Here is a 13,056-nt window from a genome sequence, read left to right as displayed (position 1 = left end):
TGTGTGTGTGTGTGTGTGTGTGTGTGTGTGTATAATGCATTATATAATTTGCCTAAAAAGCGAGAAATTTGCTCACCTCTTTTCTGACACCTGGGAATATAACTAAGAATGCTGTGAACAGGGTACCGAATACCACGAATACGATGATGAGAGGAACGTCACCTGTAACGGGAGTGCGATTGCTGTAGCTATAGAGTGTTGGGCCGCCATCATTACGAAAGGCATCAAACCATCCTTTCATTTTCTCGGATCAGTCTCTGGACCTTAATGTATTCAAATATAAAATTTCTGTATGAATCCTTGATTTTGGATAAAGAACTGTAGATTACGTTTATGAATAAATTCTTCTTTGTGCGTTGTATTATTATATATTTTGCACACCATATAAACATTAGAAAGTCAAAACATTAGATATTTTTTATTTAATAAAATAGAATATCGACAATAAAGAGCACGTACAAAGTAAAAATGTTTAAAAGACATCGCGAATTCGTCATTCAATTTTGCTATAGACATTTCAATATATTTTAGGCGTCTTTAGAACTTCGCGTTATAGTTGGAAAATATTAACTTGCTTTTCTAATTGATTGATCATAAACAAAACGAAAATTCGAGCTAAGACCATCTGAGACGCCGACACGCTAGTACATTATGCTTAACCGTAATCTCGCGGCTGTAGTGAGCCAAAAGAGAGTGTTTGTCCTTGATATATATACTTAAATCTCAAAAGATTGTAGAAGATTACCTACGATTTTGCTTATAAAGTTGATCTATCAGCATCCAAAGTTAGTTACCCAAGTTACCGAATACGTCTACGAGATCTTTGACATAGATCAAAAGCGCACTTATGCTTCGCACAGCGCGAAGAACCGAAGGCAGTGAGTGTACTGAAGCTCGAGTAGGTTAACAGGCTCTACTTGGAAAGCGGTTTCCACTGACGGACGGATGACCTCGTGGATTACCTCGGAGAGAGGGTGATGCCGCGGGTGGGGCTGTCACCGCGATCATCGATAGAAAGGAAGAACAGAGAAAGTGAGATACGAAACAGCAGCAGTGTGAGACAGGTTTACTTCGAATCAGCTGATCTGGTTTTCTTACTTGCACCAAACCAACTCCTGTTGCTCATTCAAAGCATAAACTATATATGGGTTTATGAATCACTTATTAATCCTTATATAGTACATATTTTTCTGGCAACTTAATTCGGCATGTTAAAGTCGTTTTTGATTTTGTATATTTAAATTTCGTGAAAGTGCTAATAAAAATCTAAAAAGTCATAAGTATACTTTGAAGTTCGTAGAATTATAGAATATAATTATAGAATATAATTATAGAATATTATAAGAAGTACTAGTAAACTTTTTTAATCAAATATTTTATTTTATTATAACATAAAAAAACAAATATGAAAAAACGCGATAAAAATAAAAATTTACATAGAAATTTTTAATTTTTCTAAAAGAAGAAAATTAAAAAATATTAATATTCTAGAATTATTGATATTTGAACTTTTAGGAAAAGAATATTACACATTTTATAATTCATAAAAAATTATAATTATCTGAATATACGAAAACACATCATTTTTTCAATCAAGAAACGAAATAAATAATAGTTTCATGTTTTTGCGGTGTATATGTGTATGTGTGATAATTATATATAATATAAATTTTATTAAAATTATTACAAAGAGAATTATTTACCTGAATTTTTTCTTTGATTCATGATTCATGATGGTACAGAAATCTTAATTATATATAATATAACACGAAATATGTAAAAAAGCTATTTAAATACAATTCTTTTATATGTTATATTTAACCCTTTTTCTCTTTTCTTCTTCTTCTCTCTTTCTTTTCCTCCTCCTCCTTCTCCTCCTCCTCCTCTCTCTCTCTCTCTCTCTCTTGCAATATTTGTTATATACAGTCCCTAATTTCGAAGTGGCGCTGTGGCCAAACGATGAGCAGTAAAATTACGCCCCTCTCCATTTATCTTCTTCTTTTAACATCTTCTGCTTTTCATTGTTATATGACTCAAAATATCCCATGTAGCTCAAAATTTTGTCTCTTAATTTGATGTACATAATTAGATTATAGTTTTACACAGTTACGTTTCGTGATTAGAAGAATTTATGAATATTCAGAAATATAGAAAAAGTTGGTTTTAATCAATTAATAGTTTTATTAAAATATGGTAATATCTGAGAGATACGTGCAAATATTATATAAATTGAGGTAATTTTCTGAGCGATGGAACGATGGAGATTAGTGCAAAGAATTGAATTATAAAAAAAATTATCTTTATTTTACACTTTCACATCTTAATCTGGTACACTGCAGCCGAAAATAATCCCAAAACAATGTTATACCTTTTCTGTAGGACAGGTAATTAAAATTGCTTAACTGTATTTAAACTTATTATTCCTGACAATTATAGCTTTTTAGCGCAAAGAATCCTCATTTCACTAGTTTGCCGAAAATTCAAGATTAAAAATAGATTGGTTAAAAATGATCCAAGTGTGGCAAGATAGTATTAAATATTTACTTTAAACTTCAACGATTCATTGTTTATATTTATGATTGCATAACTATTAAATATTGAACAAAAGTTATAGAAATATTAGGATTACTATTTTCGCATAATAATAGAGTTTATACGTTACCATATAATCTCTATTTTTTATTTTCCGACTATTAATGATCTCGTATGACGAAATACAGTAACAATGAAATGCGTGAGTGTATGGATCGTGTGGCATGTAGCATGGCATGCAGGCGACATCAATGCCGACATATAAGGGAACTTTTACTTACAACAAATCGTGAATCAATGATTTTAATGTTTCCATCTATTAATTTTCTGACGATTTAATCTAATATTTAATCATCTTGATTTATCATCTAATATTTGAGCATAATATGCACACTGGAAAAACAATGCAATGCGTAAATAATAAATGTTTTCATTAATAATAAAGAATTGCGTTTTTATACTTTGAATAAATAAAGAATGAAACTATATTTTTAAAAGCATATAAATAATGTCTTTCTGATTTTCTCACCCGCAAACACAATGCTTAAAATAACATTTATAAATGTTATAGATTAAGTAAAATATATACACAAGTATATGTTACTACATTTGATAAAAAAAAATTACATACATTTTATAATATTGATAGTAATAAAAACAGTAATTTTATAATATTGATAATAATAAAGATTTAAATAATAGAAAAACTATAATAACCTCCAACATGGGAGGCTTATTATATAATAAAAATATCTCTAAGCATGAAAAATTTTAAATTTAAGGCATGTTAAGGGTTAAAAAAATGAATTTCCCTATAATATGTCAAAATACATTTGTAACTCCTTTTTCATTTTTCCATTCACTGCACAATTACTATAATCTATAAAAGGATTGAAAAATTGATGCAAGATCTATAGCTTAATTATTCTAATAATTGTAATTACGAGTGTCGATGTTTTCAACGTCGAAATAATAAGTGTGTTACTTAGCACTTTCGCAAACTCCTTCCTTTTAGTTTAACGATGTGATAACATCACACTTCAGATTTCGCATTTCACTTGCACTTTTCCCGAAACTTTTTTGCGCGAGAATGTTTTACGTTGAGATCGCAACATCTTCTGTGTCCATGCCGGATGAACGAGTCCCACATCGAGTGGCACATATTGGTAGCGGAAACGTATTGGACCGTATCCCGTTTACTCTCCGCAGTCGGATATTACGGTATGCTGCGTATAGACCGGTTATACTATAGCGCTGTCGCTGCCGCCGCCATCGCTAATAATTTTGCTATTTCGGACCGTCTAATTTGGGTCCGGTGACGCTATGCTTTTAACGGCAACGTTGATAGCGGAGAATCATCCAGCGCAGTATACCGCCGCCGCCGTTGCCGCCGCCACCGCCACCACTACCGCCATCGCCAATAACCACCAAAACGGCGAGTTCACTGGTGACGAGACAGCTACTCGCGCAGTCTCCTGAAGGCGCGGATTTGCCGTACTACTGCCATCGACGCTAATCTTCCGAATCTTAAAGGTAAAAGACTCTTCTTTTTGCATTTATTCTTCGGTTTGTATTGCTACCAATGATCCTTCCGCGACAACTAGTGTGTTTTGAACATAATAGGCACAATGGATCACTAAAGGCTGCGTTTAGCGAACACAACGGTTGAATGATCGACTTTTGGAAGATGGATGCAATTGGTAAATTTAAAAATCACACCAATCATAGATCAATTTTACTCGGTTGTACAACTATGATTGTACAACCTTTACGTTCGCTGAATACTAATCACGTTCATCAATCACGTTACATCGATATATATATATAAGAATGTAAACAATACATTGTTTATAAATGTTATTCTTTATTTTGTATACATTTGTCGTATGATTGCATAAATAAACACTCTTAACATTTCTTTTAAAAATGTTTTGGAAATATAAAATGCATACATGGTTCTGACGTTTTAATTGTAATGTTCGCTAATATATTGTTCTATATTTGTTTGTCTTCGGCATAAGAAGTGGAGATATTAAAGATTAAATTAAGAATAATTCTAATATATACATTTTTAATTACTAATATCATGTAAAAAATTTAGATTACTTTAACCACGCAATCGATAGATGCATGTAGTTATATGTATAGCTTATACAAAACTGTTTCAATTCGTATGGATCGAGATTTGCAAATGAGAAAGCGATATACGGGAACCGCATTCTTGTATCCGAAAATACGTGACCGTCGAGATGAGGCGAGAATTCGACGACAAGATCGTCATCATGAGCCCAATAAAGGCGAGCTTTGAGTAATAGGATGGCAAAGTAATAGTTGGCGTGTCGCCATATAGAGTAATTTACCGAAAGTCACGGTTATGATCGAAACATACAGCGACTGAGTATAATATTGACTGAATAGAAATAGAGAAGAGAAACGAATCAGATTGAATACTGTCCCTAAATATAAAACGATGATCGAATACCATATATACATTTGGTTTCAATTACAAAAATTAAGCACTTTTTTTCCATGCACTTTGGAACGAAATCGATGATTTAATAAAAGAATGTATTTTTTATTAAATTTAGACGTTAAGATTTCTTATTTCTTATTGAACCATCGATTGCGTTTTGAACTACATCGAAAAAAGGTGTTCAAACCGTTTTAAAAGTGAGTATACATAAATAAAGCTAGTCAAAGTTGCATAAATTATTAAGTTACTCGTTTGTTCTTTTCAAGAAAGGCATTTTTAAACTTAATAGCACAAGATATTCTATGAGTATTCTGAATATTTATGAGTACTTTAATTAGTTCTTAATTCCAGAATATATAAATCGGATATTCTATAAATATTACACAATATTGTATATAGACAAAGATTCATATATTTATAATAGAAAAAAACGTTCTTAGAACATTCGTAAGATTTATTTGCTGCATGCAATGCATGCAATGCATGTGCAATGTATTCATATAACTGAAAAATTTTCCAAATGTCCTAAATAATATGCATTTATTATAGTTTAGCAATAAAATTTATATATAAAATGAAATACATGAATTACTTTTTTGTAATTGTAAAAGCAAAATCAATGTATAATTAACCTACCTTTCTTAAATATTCTATACATATTTATTAATAATTTATAGTTGGTTAATTGAGTATACTATAAATATATTATGAATGTATAATAATGTTTGTAGTACATTTATAGAATGTACAAATATTCGTAAGAAATATTCATAGAACATTCATAGAATATCCTCACACTCCATCCGGGAAGTTGAACATATTTTCAAATTTTTATATATTATTTTTTTATGTTTTTTTCGAGTGTTTCTTCAAGTAATTGCGTAGCGAAATCCCTCGATTATTTGTCAAAGATATGAGGAGATGGAAGAAGCAGATGGAGGAAGTTGCAATGAATGAAAATCACGACGTCGGGCGTCTTTTTTTCATTGTGCATCCAATTTCGTGAACAATCTCATTCACGCGCTGTTACTCGTGTTCGAGGAATCGCACAAAATTACGTTGCACTTCAACGAGAAATCTATAAGTGAAACGTGAGCACTTTCTCGAGGGAGTATTTGGAGGCGTCTACTTGCTCTGTATAACCGGCCCGGCCTATTAATAAAGCACGACCTCGTGGCATCGCATTGGCTACTGCCGCCTATCTATCCATGGTCGCTGTACATGCAAATCTCTGCGCGTTGTCTAGCCTTCTTCTTCCTAATTTCTGATCGTATGAAAACAGGTCAGCTATTTTCGCGCGAAACGGCTTCCGAAAGCTTCGAAAATACCTCGTTAAGTATTTCATGTACTTAAATTCGTTTGCTTCACTTTAGCTTTAATAACGATGAGTTTTACCAGATCTGAAAATGTCATGTAGATACGTCGTGCATTTTATTTGCATCGGATAGTTATGCAATTCGATTGCAACTACTACACGAGGAGAATTTTTCTGAAAGATATTAGCATTTGTAAACCAACAAGTATCATATAAGTTTGTTTGGACTTAAATATACATGCAGTGTTACAAAGATTTCATGGAAGTATAAGGAATAGTATTCTATTGAGTTGAAAAACATGTGAACAAAATATTAATTAATTTCTGTAATATACATATAAATTTTGGTTTTAGTATAAATTTTGATTTTAATATGAATATATTAATTATGCGATATCGATATGGTCATTTTTCTACAATCATGATATTTTATTTGATATAAATCCCCTCTATATACCGATTCAATACTCGATTGCACTTAATAGTTCGAACTTGATGACAAGAAATGTATGCCCATAAGTTTTATTGTGAATTTATATTCCTTGAAATTGACATAAGAGCATCAATGATAAGTCTTCGTTTATTGATTAAAGAGAAGTAAGGAAAAACTTTCAATCGTCGACACTCTGCCTATTTTTGGTACACTTGCGTAGGTTTCATGAAATATTAAGGAGTAGGAATAGGTATTTAAAAGAGTATAGGGATTTAAAAATAAACAAATAATAAATAATTGGCAAATGTTCAATAAATAATTAATAAGTTCTCATACATCTTAATATTTAATTAAATTCGGGCAAAAAAAGATAAAAGCTGCCGAGTGCTGCAACGAATGTCGATTATTGCATGTTTTCTTCTACATGCTTTATTACTACGATCATATCATTACGATTGATTATTATGATGATGTTAATACGATTTTCAATTGTCTCTAATGCATATATCTGTGCATGTTGTTGAAAATTATTAGTAATATTATTAGAATATATGTGTACGTACATTAGGTTTCTGTTAAAATATGTATACACATCCATCTAGTAACGCCACTGATGTAGCATTCGTGAACTGCTATGTTACATATGTACACACGTACATACGCATGTGTCTAATTTTTCATGACAAAATATACTTTCCTAAAATATATTTTTGGAGATTGGAAGACAGCGTTCCCCTACGAATATTTTGTTGTGTACCAATAACTTATTTCATAGCAATCACAAGTTTTATATAAAACACATATTGCTTGATGGAGACAAATCCAGACTCCATATTCAGACTCCATTAGAATATATATATATTAGTTACTATGCATTAAGAAGATGTATATGTGTGCGTCCGCGTGTGTGTATGTCAGAATACCATCAGACGCCCTAAAATTTCATATGATAATATGTCGTTTTTATTGCACATCCGTTTACCCGATTAAGTATACATTTTAATGTAAATAAAGATTTTATCCCAGAAATGAAAAAGAATTCTGAATATGGAGTCTGGATTTGTCTCCATAAAGCAATATGTGTTTTATATAAAACTTGTGATTGCTATGAAATAAGTTATTGGTACACAACAAAATATTCGTAGGGGAACGCTGTCTTCCAATCTCCAAAAATATACTTTAGGAAAGTATATTTTGTCATGAAAAATTAGACACATGCGTATGTACGTGTGTACATATGTGACATAGCAGTTCACGAATGCTACATCAGTGGCGTTAGTAGATGGATGTGTATACATATTTTAATAGAAACCTAATGTACGTACACATATATTAACATGAAGTCAAACAAAACATTATTATCTCTAACTTAGTACCCGCAAATTATTACTGCAAACGGTACATTACTTTTTTTATATATATACTGCGACTCTTGTCGTATTTTTTGCACAAAATTACAAATGCTCTTACACAATGAAAGTACATACAAAAATTAATTAGAAAATTGCTTCATATGCAATAAGAATAATAAAAATTTCAAAAATGGCATTTTAAACCGTTAATGAGCGTAAATATTTGCCGGATACAAAAGTTTTGCAACTTTTACAAATATATATTTGTTCTGTTCAGAAAATTAATAACTGAATTTAGAAGTTTAAAAATATACTAAAACTTTGCAAGGAGGTTCTATAGATACGTGATTATGTTTTCTACTAAATATGGTGTAAAACAAAACAGCATATATTCAAATAACATTAAGAAAAATCCCTCAGTAGAAGCATGTTTACTGTTTGACGATAATAAAAGAAACAGATGGAACAATTATTGTTGTAAATTATTTTTTATCATTTGCCATTTAGTAAACATACATTGCCTGAGATATAAGTCACATTTGTTATCGTCTATGTAGGTTAAGTTAATTACGTCTCTATTACAGAGAAGTATTTCTTAAATTGCAGCAAATTGAAAGTAACATATAATTTGTTTCTACTAAGGGATCATTTGTTGTCTCATATCAACAAACTATTTGTTATTGATATTTTGTAAAATTAGCAAAATTTTTTCTTTTAGTGAAGATCTATACGTATCTATAAGAAATACGAAAAGGGTAGTGCGATAATGTTAATAGTAGACATGAAGTCTTGACAGCCGTCTCTACATTATTAACATTTTTGGAGTATGTTATCCACATTTTGGCATCCCCTTAACCTTTTAATTCCCATGTTTCCCAGATATAAGTTTCTAAGAGAAACGAATGACTCGCTTCGAATAAATAAGTTACATTTTCTTGAAAATTGTGTATAGTATGCATTTTTATTTGTCTTAAATAAAAATTTATAACTTAAAAATCAATTAGAAGGATCCACAAAAATTATTTAAATTTTCTGACAAAATTATTCTAAAAAAATCATTTATGGGGCGAACGGTTTACCCCGCTTGGGAGTCGAAAGATTTAGTCCCGATCTACAATAGATATAGTAAGCCTTAATGGACCAATCACAGTGGAATTATAGAGGAATAATCAATTATGATTAATTTCTTATGGCTTAAAGCTTATTACACTTATTGTAGATCGGGACTAAAACTTATATGTTGATATGTATATATTACAAGTAAAATTATAACAAATTACCGATGTCGAAAAAAGAAAAATCATGAGAATAATTGCTGTATACATTTATTTTTTAGGCCTCCGATTAAAGCAGAGCGTCAAGATGTCAGTAAAAGAAGGTGAGGACTCCTTTACGATCACCGTTGCCACCATGTTGCTCGAGTATCATCGTAGATAGATATACAAGTATCAGTGGAAGGAATCGCAGGAACGGCGTAATTCACACACAGCATATACGCGTAAAATGTAACGTTTAATATTAATGTATAATGTATAATGGAATGCAAAGCACATTAACCAAAATTTTTGGACGATCGCACATATTTGCACGATCGAAACGTATTTCGTTTTACCGTCTCTGAGGTGCGAGCGGTTTATATACTACCGGGTTTCTACAATTTAACGACGTTATATTCATCGCAGCATTGACGACAATCATATTAACAAAACACTGTCGCCGCACTCCGTTGTCGATCTTGTTAGAATTTCTTTGTTTTGTAAAACGGTGAAATAACAGCCAAAAAATATTAACGATCATTCATCTTCTTTTATTCTTGGTGAAGTGAATTGAGATTGAAGAAAAAAACAAGGATGACTTAGTACATTTTTATTTTGCTATTTAAGATTGTCATTGAAAAATCACACAGCCACATCTCCCTTTTTCCAATTTGTACGAAAGCTAAGAAAATACAAATTCAGTAATTAGAACTTTTCGACTTTTCGTCATGCTAATCATACTAAAGATTTTTCGCTATAGTGTATAAAATTGGAATAACTAACACACTTCATCGAGAAATTTAATTTTGCAAGCCCTATTGTTTTAACGCATCTTTGAAAGACAGAAATGACTACTTTTGTCATGGATGATACTCTTCTCATATCTTTCTGATTAACATATAATTTTATGTACTTAATCAACATATTTAGATTATATTTTTCAATTTGCTTTGCAGATATGCAGGACGCATCAGAGCAGGATGTCATTCGGGAAGAAACAACGGAAAAAGCTGAAATTGAAAACGAAATAGCAAATGCAGCTGAGGAATCGGATAGCTCGGAATCATCGGAAAAATTACCTACTAAGGAATTGCAGGAGGAACGAGAAGAAATTGGGGTGAAAGAACAAAGAAATGTGCCAAATCACGAAGAGTCGGAAAAAGAAGATACATCTAATTTAGGTTAGTGATGCGAACTTTGATTTAAATATTGAAAAATAAACGCACAGCAATCAAAAATGCAATAATTTTAAATGCGAAAAAGTTTACATGTTCTGAAATTTTGTACTATTCTAACATAATATTAAAATATTATGCGATTAAAGGAACAATGGTTGTATTCAGCGAAAAGGAACACAACGGTTACGCAACTGTAAAATTTATCTGTGATTGAATTATAGTTTTAGATCTGCCAGTCGCATGCGTGTTCCAAAAGTCGATCACTTAATCGTTGTGTTCGCTGAAATCACCCATAAGTATATTAACAATCACATTAATATCTTTATCACATTGATTTAAAAGATGATACGATACACGCAAAAAATATTCTGTAGTGACAGCTAGAAACTTTCTGTTACACGAAGTTCAGTTGTAATAACAGAAAAGTCTCTTCCAATAACTGAAGAATTATTCACATCAACGATTACTTTTGATTGGAGGAACTAAAATTTTCTGTTAAAAAAAATGGTTATCGTAGATGATTATTCTGTTGTTCTCACAGAGGATATCGGACTGAATGGTATATAGCAACAAGAAAGGGCATTAAGGTTACCGCAACCGAAAAAATTCGGTTTAAAGGACAATTGAATGTTGCTACTATGGATAGTAATTCGTATTGTTAGATGAACCATATTTTTGCAAAGATTTATTTCGTTCAAGGAAATCATGTCATTTGATGAAACAACACTATTGTTAAATAGTATTTTTTTAAAGTTTCTTTCAAAACTTAGTAATTCAATTTGTTTAATTTGGATTATCTTGGATTTTTTATTTTTTTGTTTGAATTAATCATTATAACATTCTGTTAAAAATTTAAAAGTAATTATCACTGATTCACTATATTACATCAATATTCATCGCATATCGAATGTTGTTGCATTGTTCCAATATCTATCAGCAAATTATCTAACAAACACCATGTAAAATTATAACTATTATGGTGTTTGCTAGGTATGTTATAATATACTATGAACACTATAAGGATATATTATATAAGCATAAATCGTAAAAATATCGTTGGAATCATTGGGAACTTGCCGCTCGATCGTGAGGTTAAGCAACACTTTAACGGAGTCAGGACATGGATGAGGGTGACTGGTGATTATTACCGCTTGGGACCGAAATTATCGCGGGAGGATTCACGAAAGTTTGGAGTGTGTTTGTCAACCTTCGATATCTAGTGGCTTATAAGACATGAAAAAATTAGGAATATAAAAATATATTTTTTTAAATATTATGATTTTCTCATCTCTCACCTTCACAATAATTCTCAGTATTTGATTACTATCAATATTTAACAGTAATTTTATTATCAATATTTACTAGAAATTATATACTGGGTTTGAAATATGTTGTAATCTAGACCAAAAGAAGAGACACGTATTTTTTTATACGTGCCCAGACGGACTTTTAAGGGGCAAAACACTCCTTTGAAAAAAATTGGTTTTTTTCTTTAGGACCACGTTTCGTCAAAAGTATAAGAGATAGAAAAAAATTTTATCAACAAAAATTAAATGGTTTTAGGAGTACTTTGCAATGACAAAATCAAATATTTGAAAAATATAATAATTGCCAACATACCCCCACTACTCAATAATTTTTGTTATAATTTTAAAATTTTGTCTACCAAAAAATATATGTATGTCAAGCGGTACCTTTCGGGTTAATTTTTGGCATGAATCGGCAGTTTTGAGGACTCTCGGCAGTTTTCAAGACGAATCTGAAAATTATATATGTCTATCGGGAAGTTTAGGGTCTGTCCTGAAAACTATCATTCTATCGATTATTTATATAAAGTCCTTAAACCCACTAATGAACTAAAAATCTTTATATTAAAATCGTATAATTTTTATTATTTATTAGAACCTTGAACAAGTTCTCGCTGATTTTTCGTGGAAATTAATGTTTTATTTAAAAAAAGTTGTAAAAAACATGTCACTAAAAGTATTGTCCATCGCTAGCCACTACTTTTTCCAATCTTTCTGGCAGCATTTGAATTCCACGTCGGAAAAACGACGTCTTTTGAGGTTATCCAAGAGTTTTTAGCATCTTCATAATAATGGAAGTGCTGCTCAGCCAGGCCATATGCCATCGATCGGAACAAGTGATAATCGGAAGGGGCAATGTCTAGTGAATACGGTGAGTGGGATAGGACTTCCCATTTAAGCGTTTCCAAATAGGTTTTTTCATCGGTTGTGCAACATGTGGCCGAGCGTTGTCATGTTGCAAAATCACTTTGTCGTGTCTCTGCTCGTATAGTGACCGTTTTTCGTTCAATGTTCGGCTCAAACGCATCAATTGTAGTCGATAGCGATCTCCCGTGATGGTTTCGTTCAGTTTGAGCAGCTCATAATAAACTACACCCAGCTCAAATGCAGAGCAAAAGCTTCGAACCATGGATATTCGGCTTTGCCGACGATGTTGATGCATGGCCGGGCTTATCCCACGATCTTCTACGCTTAGGGTTATCGTAGTGTA

At 31.6% G+C, this 13,056-nt stretch overlaps 2 protein-coding genes across 7 annotated transcripts in view; one reads left to right on the top strand and one right to left on the bottom strand.

Annotated features, from left to right (window-relative positions):
- Positions 1 to 3,762, bottom strand: part of LOC116851693 (dual oxidase maturation factor 1) — a 12,128-nt gene extending 8,366 nt beyond the window's left edge. Inside the window, exons 1-4 of one of the 3 annotated variants that reach the window (XM_032831366.1) lie at positions 3,477 to 3,762; positions 2,814 to 2,925; positions 746 to 992; positions 77 to 263 (exon numbers count right to left, since the gene is read on the bottom strand). In XM_032831366.1, coding sequence (XP_032687257.1) covers positions 77 to 241 — 165 coding nt within the window. In that variant the 5' untranslated portion in view covers positions 242 to 263; positions 746 to 992; positions 2,814 to 2,925; positions 3,477 to 3,762. Of the gene's footprint in view, positions 1 to 76; positions 264 to 745; positions 1,349 to 2,813; positions 2,926 to 3,476 lie in introns of those variants that run through there. The other 2 variants (XM_032831367.1, XM_032831365.1) reach the window with 2 other exon arrangements.
- A 125-nt stretch (positions 3,763 to 3,887) lies between these two features.
- Positions 3,888 to 13,056, top strand: part of LOC116851692 — a 66,432-nt gene continuing 57,263 nt past the window's right edge. For 2 of the 4 annotated variants that reach the window (XM_032831359.1, XM_032831356.1), the window contains exons 1-3: positions 3,888 to 4,065; positions 9,442 to 9,483; positions 10,318 to 10,542. In XM_032831359.1, the coding sequence (XP_032687250.1) occupies positions 9,468 to 9,483; positions 10,318 to 10,542 (241 nt within the window). In that variant the 5' untranslated portion in view covers positions 3,888 to 4,065; positions 9,442 to 9,467. Of the gene's footprint in view, positions 4,066 to 9,441; positions 9,611 to 10,317; positions 10,543 to 13,056 lie in introns of all 4 variants that reach the window. The other 2 variants (XM_032831360.1, XM_032831357.1) reach the window with 2 other exon arrangements.

The sequence above is a fragment of the Odontomachus brunneus genome, unplaced genomic scaffold (assembly GCF_010583005.1).
Source record: "Odontomachus brunneus isolate Ranch 3 - 2012 unplaced genomic scaffold, Obru_v1 Obru_scaffold_187, whole genome shotgun sequence".
In the NCBI taxonomy this organism is placed as follows: Eukaryota; Metazoa; Arthropoda; class Insecta; order Hymenoptera; family Formicidae; genus Odontomachus; species Odontomachus brunneus.
This window is presented reverse-complemented; position numbering and strand designations above follow the sequence as displayed.